A 14615-nucleotide genomic window follows, 5' to 3' on the forward strand; every position below is an offset into this window, starting at 1 on the left:
GAACGTTATCGCTAGCCAACGCACTAGCTGCTCTCCATCACCATTGGGCAGCTCCACCAAACCAGAGGCAACGACCTGGCGATCTATGGCGGCAGGGGATGCAGCAAAATGCATCCATTCACTTTTCACGCACCACGAGCGGGCGATGGGACGGGAGGGGCCGGCATGGGCGATAACTAGCTACGGCGCTAGAACCTGTCCTGCAAACCGCGATGGCATGTGCAACCAACGCCCCAACCAACTGCACGGTCATATGGCGTTCGGCCAGCGTACTGCTGCTAGGTGGAACACCTGGTTCATGTGCCCCCACCCCACCAAACGGCGGTTGCTCCGTTGCCTTTGTGGATCAGGATTGGGTGGTGATTATGGTACCCTTTTGGATGACGGCGAATTTGCACTAGAGCACGCACTGTCGCCCGCGCTGGGTCAAAGGTCCATGCGAAGGGCCCTAGCGAAATAGCCCTCTCAACGACATTGAAACCCTGCCCGCGTGTGCAGCTTTGGAGAGGATACGGCCGCTTAGAAATAGTTCCAAAAACACACAGCATCCATTCCAATTACCTCGTGTAACATTCGATCAACCATCGGTTTGATTTACCTACGTGTAATTACAAGGCCGATAACAACTGCAGAGGAAAAAGACAGCTTAACGCCCGAGAAAGAGTTCAACGCCAACAAGCCAACTAGACAACGAACTTCTTAAGATAACATTGCTCGCTAATCAGAACAATCTGTCTATGAGCAAAGCTCATGATCTGCAATATAGGTAGCCAAATGATGTATTTTGTGCCGAGCTTTTCTTATCAATCAATTCCTTTTCGGTTGATATTTTACAATGAAACAATGTGCCATCGAATTCGTGGCAATGGAATGTATGCGTGCAGCGCGTCATACACTATCGGCTGTCTACGAGCAAACCCAGGCATACCACTTTCTGCGTAGAGTAACACTTACTCACATACGGTGACACGATCAATTGCATGCTGCTTCGGGGCGAGGTGCAAACGTGCGCGAGTACAGGATCCCGGTGAATGTACGCTTTAGTGCAGGGCCCACCGCCTGCGCTTCGGGGTTTTGGGGTCAACGCATAATGGCAGTCCAAACGTTTCTGAGTCACGTGATAGTTGATATGTTTCGCAAACACGACCGACCTTGAAGGGCAATATATTACGTAAGTGCCAAAAGATCCCTTCGCGTTGTTCAGCGATAGAAACTGGTTCACTATTTGCTGCATGCATACAGCGATGACATGGCATGGACACACATTGTTTCAATTATCCACAGATCAGAGAAATCCACCCCTAATTTCCTGCGAAAAGAATCAAAATGACAAATTATACAATCGACCAAATTTGAACACTAGCTCAATACTCAACGGTAAATAGTTAGTTTTACACAAACCAATCAGAAATCGCTAATCTTTTAGGCAACTCAAAGCAAATATGGCTGGACCAGCAATAACTAGCCATATTTTATGCATTGTGGACTGTAAAAGTCGCAAAATTTAGAAACAACATACAGCAAAGCCAAAGTTGATTTCATGCTCACAAGGACAACTGGCACATTTTGCCATAAATTTAGTAACTTTGGTCTAACAATAACACAATCAACTATTTTAAAAAGGCAAATAAGTTGTCTCTGCATAAACTCTGCTGTAGGCACGATTTGATTGATACGGATTGTTTTTGAGTTCAAAAGCGAAAACTCGTTGGTGAGAGTTTGATGCCGCGTGCATCCTTCGTTCCTGCCATGGTTTAATTTTAACCATGGTTTTGGAAGGAGTTTTAATTCGTTTCACTGATACTAACGAGGACTGCGAGACCTTATATTCAAGTAAGACAACGCATTGATTCATTTTCACGCAGCATACATTTCTTATTACAATTGCATTGGGTGTTTTATCCCGACAGTTTGTTTTAAAACAAAACCGACAAATTGATGGTCGGCACTGAAATGGGTGCCGTTGCGGCGGTGAGTGAAGAGTGGAATATTGCATTGAGTATTTTTCCCCCATTCCATATTCAGTGCGCGAAAGAGAAACGATATTGAAGTTGTATAAATTTACATTCGATACAAATTACTCCCATCCATAGGCCATAGGCGACCACTTTTGTCATCCGCTGGAAAGGGTAAACGCAAGCATTTCTCTAGTGTGGATTCGATCGCTTAATCGCTATTCGCTCGTCATACCTGAAGGTGGTTTGGGCTATATAATGGACGGTATTATCGATAAAGTGTCGTCATCGTGCTGAAGCCGTTGCCAGTGAAAGTGCAGTGGGCGCTTCACCTCGTTATGCTTTCGTCGATTCAGAATAGCATCAGTGTGCTACGGCAAGCATATGAACAATCGGCTAGCCTTTCCCATCGTTGTTTCTTACTCGGTGCTCTTTGGCGCTGTTTACACATTAAAAACACACATATCTGTTGAAAAAACGGAAAAACAGTGATAAATCGATTGAAGAGTTATCAGAAAACATCTGCTCTACAGCCAACAATTTCATTTATATTTATCTGCTCTACAGCCAACAATTTCATTTTTATTGTATTTTTATACATAACCATTTTATTTACATACCTAGGACTTCCCTTCTACCCTTCAATGAAATTGATCCCTTTTTAAATAATTGTCCTAAAAACATACATAATTGATTATGAGGATCTTAAGCTCTTAAAGAGGGGTGAGAGGGAGCAATTACATTTCGATTGTTAATTGATCATATCTGTCCCTTTATCGCAGTATACAGAGTGAGGCAAAAATACTGCAGCATAGTTAAAACGCCATGAAGAATTTCCTATCTTGGTTTTCTTCGCTGAGAAACCATTCGTTATCCTGTAGTTTGTAAACAAAAAAAAGATGGGGTTTAGTTGCCAGAGAGGTAAGCTGACGATTTACACCCTCGGTTGGTCACCAGGACGCATAAGTCGGTTTGCTAATGGGTTGAGATGTGATAACATGCAATTTTTCGCACTCCTCGTATAGTTTTGTACGGTGGATCGGAGATAAATCAACAAATTCACCTGCCAAGTCTATTAGGAACTTCATTGTAGTCCTAGAAATACAAACAATTCATGCGAAAGACCCGGGAGATTCCAACAGGACGGAACCGAGACATGATATTAGCGAAAAAAGAACGTTCCACACTTCATTTCCATGTCCTATTGGCTGTCAATATCTATGGAAGTAAAAAGCGCAGGATTTCTCCGTTTGTGGCATTTTGAAGAGCAAAGTTAGACCTAAAAAATAACATACTTTTGATCAGCTTCAACAAACGCGTCTCCAAGAATGAGTCAAAATGCCACAAAGCACCCTGCTTCTAACGAGCGATGGTTGCTTCTACGGTCTCAAGTCCATAATTCATCCAAAAAATTAAAATACCGAAACAAAATAAACAGATTCTTAAAGTTTATGTAATTCCCCGCAGTTTTTGGGTTTACTCAATAAAATCCAAACAAAAATGAAAAAGATATGGCGTTTTAACTGTGTTGCAGATTTTTTTTTGCCTCACCCTGTAGTTAGATCCATTACAGAATATGCCAGCATAGCGTAGTGTCCCTTCTCTATTTGCTGCAGCGATCGCATAGAAATCCAGATTTTTCTGGCACGTTTCGTGATCGTATCCGATTATTCACTTTTGTATCAATTTTGTAGAGACCTATGTTCCAATAAGGGCCTGATGGCCCGTAGGAGTTTTTATTAATAAATATCTAGGTAGTTTTTCTCGAGCCAAATCAATTTAACAATTAATGGTCTTAACGATTCCGGCACATCTCATCGATTATTAAAGCGCTAAATTTTTAAATATTCCAACCCCAAAAAGGATGCAAAGTGGATGAGTTGTTGGTGTTTTTTTAACGTAAATTAAGGGTGAGTCTTATTGACGCTAAACTTTTGGTTATAATCGTTGAAATGTGCGCGTCCATCGAACTTTGATTTTCTTCGCTTCTACAAATGCATGGCGCAGTGCACGGTAAACAAAACATTAACTCCGACTGTCAAGCATAAAACCCAACATGACGGGCGATAAAGTCCTACGACTCCAGCTGGTTATTCAGCTCGCCAGCGACTCCGCGTCCCAGCGCCTCAGACGACCGTGCGTTTCGTGTGTACTGCTCGTTTAAATCCGTTGTGTTGTGTCCGGTTATCAGGAGAACCCCGTTACCAAGCAAGCCAAACCAACTGACCAGGACCTTTACTCGCACTCTTCTCCGTTGGACAACATCCCTGTGAGATCCGCAGCAGGGATAAGTAAGTAGCTCACTGGTGCCGAAGACGATGTTACCAAACATGTGTGTGCCTTTGAATGTTGGAAAACCTGCCTGGCCCCGCAAAACCGAAAAAAAGATGTTTGCGGGCCCCACGGTTTTGTCGGAAGCGAATTTTGAAATACCGCGAATTCCCTGCTCGCCCCGTTGGGGGCCGGAGAGCTATCCAATGCGCGCATTCCTCTTGCTCTGGTGTGGTGTGGTTTCAATTCGCGAGCGTGTAACGATAATCCATATATTCCGAGCCCCTTTACGAGCAGGAACGGGGCAGCTACAACGCCAAGAGACACGCCATTACAATCGGTAAGAATCGAGTTTTCAGAGCCAATGCGGCACCACCAGCGTACAGGCGTACCAGCGGCGTGTAGCATAACTGCTGCAAGGAGCACGTGTTACGGTTGAGTGACGACCGCACGCGCCTGTCAACTGGATGCGTTCAAACGGCACCAGCACCAGCACCAAGTGCACACCCCTTCGGCAATTGCGGGATAAAGTGCAAAAGGGGGTGGCTGGTGTTGGGGTGAGCGGGGCAATGCTGACGACGAGGGAGTGAAGGAGATTTGGTCGTTTTTTTCCCCCTCTTGAATCCCTGGAATCGAAATCTGGAAAAGAGCTGTACTGTCGGTTTGTCGCACCAGCGGATCGGCGCCACAACGAGATCAACCTACAAATGTGGCGCGAACGCCGCGACGGACAACCAGCAAATAGTCCACGACCACAGGGATTTGGATGATCCTGCCAAGCTGCAAGCAACAATGGATGGGCCGTCGCCGTGAGGCTAATGGCGGCCGCAGCAGCAGCACCAACCAACCAAGGATCGAGGCCGAGACTTGGGACCCTTGGAGGGTGCTGACATTGTCCTGACATTCAACAGCCGTTACTGCGGCCAACCCCGCCAGAGAACCACGAAGAGCACGTCTGCTCCCTGAGGCTACCTGGTAAGTACGCGACATTCCCGTTTCGAGTGTCTTTTTTTTTGCTTTTTTTTTGTTTTCTGTCGCCGAAAAGTGCTAGTAGTTGCAGTATCTGTTCCAATTGCCCGTCCTGGGCTTCCAGAGGAACGTGTTCTACGTGCTATACGTGCTATAATGGACCATTTATCATATGGTGGTTGATAATAGCCAGAGATGTTTGCTAAAGCGCTCCGTATGTCTGTGTGCCCCCCCGGTACGTTTTAAACCGATCGTTGGAGTATCCAATTTAGGCGCAAACGCAATTTTAGAGGTTAGGGTGTTTTTTTTTGACCTCCCAACGATATTAAACTATCAAATGGCTAGGAACAGGTTCTCCTGCAGCGCGCGCGAGGTTAAAAAACGGTCCAGTCGTCCAGGACACTACTCGCACACATTTGAGCGTGGCAGTGTGTGAATGAGAGACAAGGCTCCTATGCTCCTACTGTTTCCATTGTTTCTTCCTCTTCTTCTTCTTCTTCTTCTTCGCTAGCCGCTGAAAGATGCATTACAATTCGTTTAATTGCAAGCAGAACATCCTGGAGTATTACACCTGTACGGGAAGAAGGGGTCCACCGAACAAAAAAAAACGCGTCAAGCGGGCCTGGGGGAGAAAAAAAACAAGTTCTTCGACTTTTTTTTTTCTCTTCCCCCTTGCCTTGTTCTACCATTTCGTTTCCCTTTTGTTTTCCTCGATGGTCTCCCTACTTTTTTTTTCCTTCCTCGGATCTTTAAATGCTTCCCATTTCCTTGATCCCTTTTCCCTTTTTTTTTATTATTGTTTCTGCGGCTGTTGCTCCTTGCGCCATGCTCCCGCTCTTCGCTTCCCATTGCTTCCACGTCCCGGCCAGCTGCTCTTTAACGGTGGAAACGGCGACAACGGTTACCACACGGTGGTGATGTCCGAGGCAAAGGGATGTTAGGGCACTTTAAAGGAATCCTCCAGGGCCATAGGGGGAAGCCTCAACAACACCAACCCCCCCCCCCCCCCCGCATTCCCTCATCCTTTGCTAGGAGCTCGATTGAATGTATCGCATATGCGGCGCTGTTGCTGGTGATCCTCTGCCGGAAGGGAAAGCTACACTCTCAGAGGTTCGGGGAAGGGGGGCGGGGGGATCGGAGCCGTTGAATATTCCCTTTTGATGGGCGGGACAGGTGGAGGAGAGAAGGTGTGGTAGGAGAGCGCGGCTGCGCGATCACGCACACTACCACGCCGGAAACGTTCTTTTGCATTTTCCATTTCCACTCTACTTCCTGTATGTGTGCGCGTGTGTGATTGTGGGGCAACCGAGCGGTGGGGGGGGGGGGTGTTTGAAACCGGAGGTAAGGTGAGATCGTGATCGCCTTCTGCCTTCCCTGAGAGAGACAGAGAGAGAGAGAGAGAGAGAGAGAGAGAGAGAGAGAGAGAGAGAGAGAGAGAGAGAGAGAGAGTGCGTTGTACTCGCACACATATCGCAAAGCACAGGTCCCATTCTCGACGCTGGCGCCGCCATCAGAACCTTACCAACTCGACTCGTTCACCACACAGCACAGCAACTGTGTGTGTGCGTGTCCTGGGTGCCGCTGTCGTTCTGTTCTGCGTGTCCCGCGGCACGCCACCGGGTCCCGGACCAGGGGCCACTTCCTCCCATTAGCTAGTGATCGTTCGGCGAGTGCGCACCGCGTGCCGTGCTGCGCTGCGTCGTCGTAGTGATCGTCGTCCGCTTTAGGACGCTAACACTGCATCGGCAACAGAGATCTCCGCCAGAGCAAAAGTGTTCCTCGGTCCGGGCGTTTAGCAACACTTTTTCTCGAAGCCCGAGTGAGATGTGTCTGTGTGTTTGTGTGTGCCTGTGGAGTGAATAGGCAGATGGGGCAGCGGCCCGCAGTTAGTGGTTCTGAGTTGCCGTGTTCTGTGTGCGAGGAAGTGGCCCGATTGTCCGCCATGTAGGGCCCCATGCCGCTAGGGCGTCATCGCCCCTAAAGATGTCGGCATCTCAGCTAGCGCAACATCTTTTCTTCAATCAGCGAACCACCAGCAGCAGCAGCAGCAGAACCGCGAAAGATGGTCGCCGGAATCGATCGTTTACATTTTGTCTGATTGCGATACGGGCGCTGAGGCGCTGTGGCGCTGAGGATGATCCGTTCCGTCCGTTTTTGGTTTAACTGAGGTGAGCGGTGAAGGGTGTGTGTTGTGTGGGTTTGTGTGTGTGCTGTGGAGGGGTTGTGGAGGAAGGAGAAGAGAATTCTTCCCCCGTCGCTCCACAGAAAAGCAAAAAAGCCTCAAGCCAACCCACAGGCCCCATCGTCGTTGTTCTCTCTTTCTCTCTCTCTCTCTCTCTGCTAGCGTCTCGTTTTTATTCCACCTTAAACACACACCACACACGCACACATACCGATGCAGACGAAGAGAGTCCGTTGTACGTATGTGTATGCTTGCGTTTGTGTGCGTCATCATCATCATCATCCAACCCTTCCAATTTATCAACCCTCCACAACGGACTGACAGCGGATAGAGAACGTATCCACCCCCTCGCTCCGGGGGGGGGGGGGGGGGTAGCACGAGGTGTGTACCCCATGGGTTCGGTGTGAGGGTGTGAGTGGCTCGCGTGTGAATGTACCCCCCTTATGCTGCGGCGACTTGCCGCGCCCCTCCCCCTCCGCTTAAGCCGCGGTAGGAGGAAATCGTCGTCGTCTGAGTCGTGTTTGTGCTGGTTGGTCTTTTCGCACCGTTCCCGCGCTTCTTCGCGCACCATCACCATCAGCAGCAACTGAACCCCCCCCCCCCCCCCCCCGGCGCCCCTTCCGTGTACGACGACGAAACAGCGCGACAAAGATCGAGTTAATCGGTGCGCTGGAGGAGGAAAAGGAGAAGGAGGATCTGGGCGGTTGTCGCGGCGGCCCCTTCCTGCTCGTGCGTGCGCTGGTGTTGGTGGCGCTCTGGTGGCGGCGTTTGCTGCGAGTCAACGTACGCCACACGCATTGATGAAAGGGGTTTGGTGGAGAGCGGTCCAGAGTGGATCCATTAGCCACCCTCTGCCTCCACCACCTGGCTCCCTCCCTCTGTCTCTCTCTCTTTCTTTCTGTCTCTCTTTTCCTATCTTTCTCTCTATCTCGCGGACCCTTCCGCGCGCACCTTAGGCTGCGGCTGTAGTTCGCCGACTGTGTTCCTCGCATCAATCAAATCGCACCGACGCACACACATACACCAGCGCTGGCGGTGGCCGCAACACACAACAACAGGCGATTGTCGTGGCGTCGCGCAAGTTCAAGGACTATCAACCGACTTCTACTCTTCATCCTGCTTCTTTCTTTGGTTTTAGCACCAACAGGCACTCCCCCCCCCCCCACCCCCTTCACACCCTGCCCCTTGGGTAGCGCAGAAGACTGCAGGCAAATGCGCCGATAGCGATGGTACGCTGGGGGATGCGCACATAATCCACAGAGGACCACACTGAGGAGTATTCACGCACGCGCATAGCGCCAAACGTCGCGCGTCGCTCAAGAATCGTAATACGAAAAAAAGAGAAAGAGAGTATGAAGGAAGGAAAGAAGGGGTGGTGCAAGCGGTAGAACCCCCACCCCCCCTCAGCCGGGGGATTCCGTTGGACCCGCGGACTCCGTGTCTGTCTGTCTGTCTGTCGAATCCGTTGGCTTTTCTCCCTCCGAAACTGCGCAACGACGCAGCGAACGAGTGAGTGAGCGAGCGAGCATAAGCACCAGCACCAGCGACCAGCACCACAGCCGGTAATAATGCTGTAATACATTGCTACCCACCCCTTACCGGCTATCCCAATAAACTCCTTTGCCGCGTTCCTACTGTCGTTCCACTATTGCGGTGGAAGAGGGAACGGACCCCGGGGAGGGGGCGTAATTTTTGCCCCCCTCCCCCATCTCCTCTGTTCTCGCTGCTGGCACCAGTTTTCGTCTGTCACTCGCTGCTCGTCCGAGGGAGTTTGCTCTGCTCTGCTCTGCTCTGCTCAATTACCTCATTACTAGTCGCCTGCGGCCACCGGATTCGTGTGGCGCAGTTTGTTTCCATTTAAAAGTCACCAACTTTTCTTCCTTTTTTCATTCTCCTTTCTCTTCCGCCTTCCGTACTAGCCTCTCCTGTTATGCCCCCTTTCTTCCTATGCCCTTTTCCTTGTTCTTTCATGTTCTTTCCTTCTGCCGCAGCGGTTTGGGCGTCAGGTGGGTTTCTCTGGTGTGTGGTGGGGGTGACGTACAAACACCGTAGCGCAGGGAAGGAACGAATGGTGTGTAATGGAGGAGAAGGAGCATGGCGCGTTCCCCGCCACCATTTCCCCATCGCGCGCTGGCGTACGCATGCAGGCACGCACAGAAGCAGGGGTTCACGGCATCCCTATAGCAGACGGGCAGAGGAAACTCCTCCAGCGAATGTCGTGTCTGAACCAGGGGGGTGGGGGGGGGGGGGGGGGGGCGAACGTAGAGACGTGCAGGGGTAACGATGGAACCGCCATCGCTAGTTATAAGCGAGCGGAAGGGTGTTACTACACACTGGCACACACAGAACCTTTGCTTTGCGCTAACGAAATATGGTTATCGCACCGAAAAAGAAGGTCCATACATGGGAAAAAATTATGTTGTGTGTATAGTGACCCCATTGTCTCTTAGTGAAACGAAAAAACCTTATGTTTTTGGCGCTTAATTTTCTTCAATCAAACGCACGCAACACATAACTGTTTAGAACACACGCAAATATGCGCATTATTTCCGCCGACTAACTTGCCCGGTGCTGTGCAACAGGCGCACACTTTTACTGCATCTGCGATGTAACCCGAACGGTACGCAGATGTAAACAAACAAAAACAAACAAAAAAAAACTGACATTTTTGTATGGGATTTGTCTGCGGGGAAGCGTTTGCGTTCAAACTGTCACAAAATGTGTTGTTCAGCGACCGCAACTCGCTAAAAAAAAAAAAAGGCTGGCTATTTTATTTCGTTTCGTCCGTGGTACGCGGGAATTGCACCGACCTGGAGCCTCATCTTCTCATGATGAAGCCCCCAAAAGACCGAGAAAGAGGGTGAAAGTATGTGTGTGAAAGAGAATGAGTGAGAGAGAGAGAATGAGTGAGAGAGAGAGAGAAAGAGAGAGAAGGGAGAAAAATTAGGGGGGGAGGTAGTCGCTAGGAGACCGTTTTATGCTAACTATCAGCTCGTATGAGCATAAAAGGAAGCATAGAATTTATGCTCAACCCCGCTCCGTCCTCCCCTTGCGATTCGTCTCCCTCTTCATCCATCGCAGCACTACACAACGACGACGACTCACATTAAAGGTCCCTTCACCCCGTTATCTACCCATTAGCCATTGTGTTGCTCCCTTCTTTCATTTCTGCTCCTTCTTCTCCTACTCCTACTTTGTCTTTTCATTTCTTTCTTTATACCTTCATCATCGTCATCGTTTCCATCGCCATCATTTCGCTTTTCCGGCCTTTGCTTTATGTCTTTGCCGGTTTGCCAGCAGTGGCTGCGCGAAAGATGGAGTCTTTCCTTGACCAACACACCCGCACCTGCACACTACACGCACTCGCACTCGCACAGCAGAGTGGAGAGGAGCACCACACAGTGGCCGACCTCAGTCGGACGTAAAAGGAATGATCTTACCTATATCTATTGCTCTCATCATGACGTCATCGAAAGCTGTTGGGCCTTTCGCGTCACATTCGACACATTTTGCCGTCCTGCACAAATGAGCCCGGGTGGGGGAGAAATGATCTAAGCGCGGTGCACGCTGCTGTCTCACAGTAGCGGAGGCTACTGCAGCTAAGCTTTTTGTCTATTGCATTGCTAAACACACCGGCGCGTCGCAATCACCGCGTTGCGCGCGCCAACAACGTCTATTGCGCAAATCATTCATATTATCCGGACTGCAGCATCCGCAGCATCCGGGAGAATTGTTTTGTTTTTTTTCTCTCTTCATTTTTTTTTTACACAAAACTATAACAATCCTACCCTCTGCCCCCTACACATTTTTACACTGTCGTAGTAACTCTGCACCAAGGGGTCGAGGAGGATTGGTACCTCCTAGTATCACTCGCTCCTACGCCTCAACCCCCCCACCACCCCTAGTAGGTGTTCGCTTGCATTTCGTTCTAGGATCTCTTCGGTAGGGCTGGATACGATTGTGCGCTGGTGGATGGGGGTGAACACTCTCCCCCTTCCCCCCACCCGCGGCACTCACGAGAGCCCGACTGCTGCGCCTCGATTGTGCCCTCCGATCTCTCGTTTACCAATCTTCTTAACCGTTTTCTTCCTATTCCTCCTTTTTTTTCGGTGTCCTTTTTCTGTGTTTTCTGTTTCGTTCTCTGTTTTTTTCCTCCCGTTTTCGTTCTTCCCTTTACTGGTTTTCCTTCACCCTTTTCATTCCTTCTGACGATGGTTTGCGTGCTGACTATCTAACCTGATCACACTGTTTCTGCAATCGGTGCTGGGCGTCGACCAATTCAACGCGGGCATTGCTTCTTCTGGGACTGCCACAGGCCATGGAGGGGTGAATCAGCTGGGTGGGGTGTTCGTAAACGGGCGCCCTCTGCCCGATCTCGTCCGGCAACGCATCGTCGAGCTGGCCCACAACGGTATTCGGCCGTGCGACATCTCGCGCCAGCTGCGCGTCAGCCATGGCTGCGTTTCGAAGATCCTGTCCAGGTCAGTGCCAGAGCCACAGCTTCCCTACTATTTGGTCGCTTTTCCACGCGTAACCGCTGGCGGCTTTCCAATTGTTGATCCGCAGGTACTACGAGACGGGCAGCTTCAAGGCCGGTGTGATTGGCGGCTCGAAACCGAAGGTGGCCACACCACCGGTGGTCGAGGCGATAGCGGCCTACAAGCTGCAGAACCCGACCATGTTTGCCTGGGAGATTCGGGATAAGCTACTGGCGGACGGCATCTGCGTGCACGATAACGTGCCGAGCGTATCCTCCATTAACCGGTCAGTGTCCGCCGCGGTAACTTCCCATGCCGCACATGCACTAACTGTTCACCTTTCTTTCTCCTCCCGCAGTATCGTGCGAAACAAGGCGGCAGAGAAGGCCAAGTTCAGCTCACAGCGCTCCGACAACAGTGGGCTTGACAGTCCACGGATCATGTCGCGCAACAACCAGCAACAGCAGCAGAACCAACAGGACTGTCTCAATCAGCAGATGCAGGCGGAGCAGGAAGCAATGAAGTCTCCACAACAGCAGCAGCAGCAGCAGCAGCAGCAGCAGGTAGAGAACGTTGCCTCACAATCTTACAGCATCAATGGGCTGCTCGGTTTGTCACAAAAGTCGCTGTCCGGCTCGAGCTCGAAACGAAGGCGCATCAAGGAAGATCCGGATATGAAGGGCACGATGATTGGCTGCATCAAGCGTGATAAGGTAATGGGCACGCGCCTTTCGCTGGAGATCGCGTTCGATTCTAACCCACCGTTCATTGTCTGTCGGCCATTCACAGGAGTCGAAGGAGCTGTCGGCGGACGGGATGCTGCACGATGGTGGCATCAACAAGCAGGGTGCCCCTGGCCAAGAGCAGCAACAGCAGCAGCAGCAAGACAAGGGCCACGACATGTTCGTCGGCGGGGTAGACTTTGTCAACTCGCTCGGAATGGCACAGGATGACAGTCCCGATCACCAGCAGCAACAGCAATCGAGCCCCTTCGGCAGTATGCGCAGTGGGCGCGGTAGCTCGATGCACAGTCCCATTCGATCGCGTGAGAACGCACTGTTTCTGCTAGCGGGTGGCGGTGGTGGTGGTGCTGGAGGTGGAGAAAAGTCCCACAAATACCATCGCACGGATGAGCCCATGCCGACCGGGGTCATCGTCGAGGATGATAGTACGGCCCGGAAACACCAACAACAGCAACTCCAGCATCAAGCAGCCACACACCAGCAGCAGCAGCAGCAGCAACAACCGAGTGACGTGAAGGCCGCGTACGATAAGATCATTTCCGGCGAGCTGGTGGCAGGCGGTGGCACGGTTAAGCGCAATACGGCGGCGACAGCGGCCGCAGAACCGGCCACCCTCACACAGTCGATTGAGTTCCTGAGCGACATGAACAACAACATCGCCCAGAACCAGCACCAGAGCTTCGCGTCTGGCGCGTCGTCGGCTTACGAGGGTGCGTATAGTGCAGCTGACACAGCGTCCGTTGAGGCGGCTGCCCAGGCCGTCCACCTGAACCCGCACCTAGCCGCCTGTTCGTCCAACTACTCGGCCTTCCTGCAAAACACGGACCAGTTCGCGGCGGCCGCCAACCCCGACCTCATCTTCCCGTCCGCCGCCTACACGCAGTACACGACCGCTCCCGGTTACGGCTCGTTCAATTACAACTCCTCATTTGCAAACAACAACCTGTGCCGGGATCTGGGCCAGATACATTACCCCGACGAGCAGTAGCAGACATGTAGTCAGACACAAATAAAACAACGACTTCAAACATCTCCATCACTACCAACACGTGTTCACGCGTTTACCGTGTGAACCAACCGTCTTCGCGACACGACGATCAATGCAATGCCACCCACCAGCTCTCGGATGTGCCGCGTTGGTCACTAGCTCTCTAAGTTCCCCCTTCCATTACGTCAGTGTCAGTCTCCCACCCCCCACCCCTTCCTTATAGGATTTAAATTATTTCTCCTGTCCCTTCCGCCTCCCGACGCCTCACCCTTCCCGCCCGCACCACACCACTACCAACGCACTTTGTAGGCAGTTCATTTCAATGTTCCCTCCATTCATCAACCTGAATCTACCTTTATACTTTCGAGAGAATAATAAATGAGAAATGCTTCACAAGAAAATCACTACGCACACTATGCTGAATCCTTGCAGATTCGACGACACCGTTGGCGCTCGTTGTTCAGCTGGTGAACCGATCCCATCTATCCCGTTCTTTCACCCTGGTTACACTTACACATAAGACGCAAGCGGTGTAATGTAATATTCATTGCGTTTTTCCCTTTATTTCACGTATGGTATGCTGCTTTCTGCTTTGGTTTTCCCTCATGTGGGTGTTGTCTTCACAATTTCACCTTTTTTTTTCTTCTGCCCTGCTCCATACATCATTTGTTCATTTTTTTGCTTTGTTATACATTTTGTTTTGCTTGTGTTACTTCATTTCCTTTATTTTTCGTTTACCTTTCGCTCTTGTCATGTCTCTTGCCGGTTTAATGTTTCAATTGTTGCGCATTCACAAAGGTATTCGCTACTACTGATACGCGCAGCACATTTTTAGGAGCCGCTGCCAATCTGCACCAATCTGCTGCTGCATGCACTTTCGCTACCGCTCCCTCGCCTTAATTGCTGCAGCCTCTTGGCTCGCGCTCGCGCTCGCGAACTCATTATAGAAGCAAACTTAATCGTTTCAATTTGTTTTAATTTTTTTGGGTTCTTGCTTTTTGCATTTTAAATATTTATCCACTGTGAGAT

At 50.4% G+C, this 14615-nt stretch overlaps 2 protein-coding genes across 12 annotated transcripts in view; one reads left to right on the forward strand and one right to left on the reverse strand.

The window, feature by feature from the left end:
* The first annotated feature begins 5077 nt into the window (after positions 1 to 5077).
* Positions 5078 to 13978, forward strand: LOC126579678 (myb-like protein AA). Of its 3 annotated transcripts, none has more exons than XM_050243207.1 (5): positions 5078 to 5201; positions 11693 to 11858; positions 11944 to 12141; positions 12214 to 12568; positions 12645 to 13978. In XM_050243207.1, exons 3-5 carry the CDS (start codon positions 12056 to 12058, stop codon positions 13584 to 13586), a joined length of 1383 nt encoding a protein of 460 aa, XP_050099164.1. In that variant the 5' UTR covers positions 5078 to 5201; positions 11693 to 11858; positions 11944 to 12055; the 3' UTR covers positions 13587 to 13978. The 3 variants fall into 3 exon arrangements, with proteins under 3 accessions (XP_050099164.1, XP_050099163.1, XP_050099165.1); XM_050243206.1 differs by lacking the exon at positions 5078 to 5201 and adding an exon at positions 6655 to 7363; XM_050243208.1 differs by lacking the exon at positions 5078 to 5201 and adding an exon at positions 8917 to 8939.
* A 147-nt stretch (positions 13979 to 14125) lies between these two features.
* The window catches only part of LOC126579676 (tau-tubulin kinase homolog Asator), a 10172-nt gene continuing 9682 nt past the window's right edge, over positions 14126 to 14615 (reverse strand). For all 9 annotated transcript variants that reach the window (XM_050243198.1, XM_050243196.1, XM_050243201.1 and 6 more), the window contains one exon: positions 14126 to 14615. This exon is cut by the window's right edge. The gene's annotated coding sequence lies outside the window, so the exon portion shown is untranslated.

Source organism: Anopheles aquasalis, chromosome Y (assembly GCF_943734665.1).
Source record: "Anopheles aquasalis chromosome Y, idAnoAquaMG_Q_19, whole genome shotgun sequence".
Lineage (NCBI taxonomy): Eukaryota > Metazoa > Arthropoda > Insecta > Diptera > Culicidae > Anopheles > Anopheles aquasalis.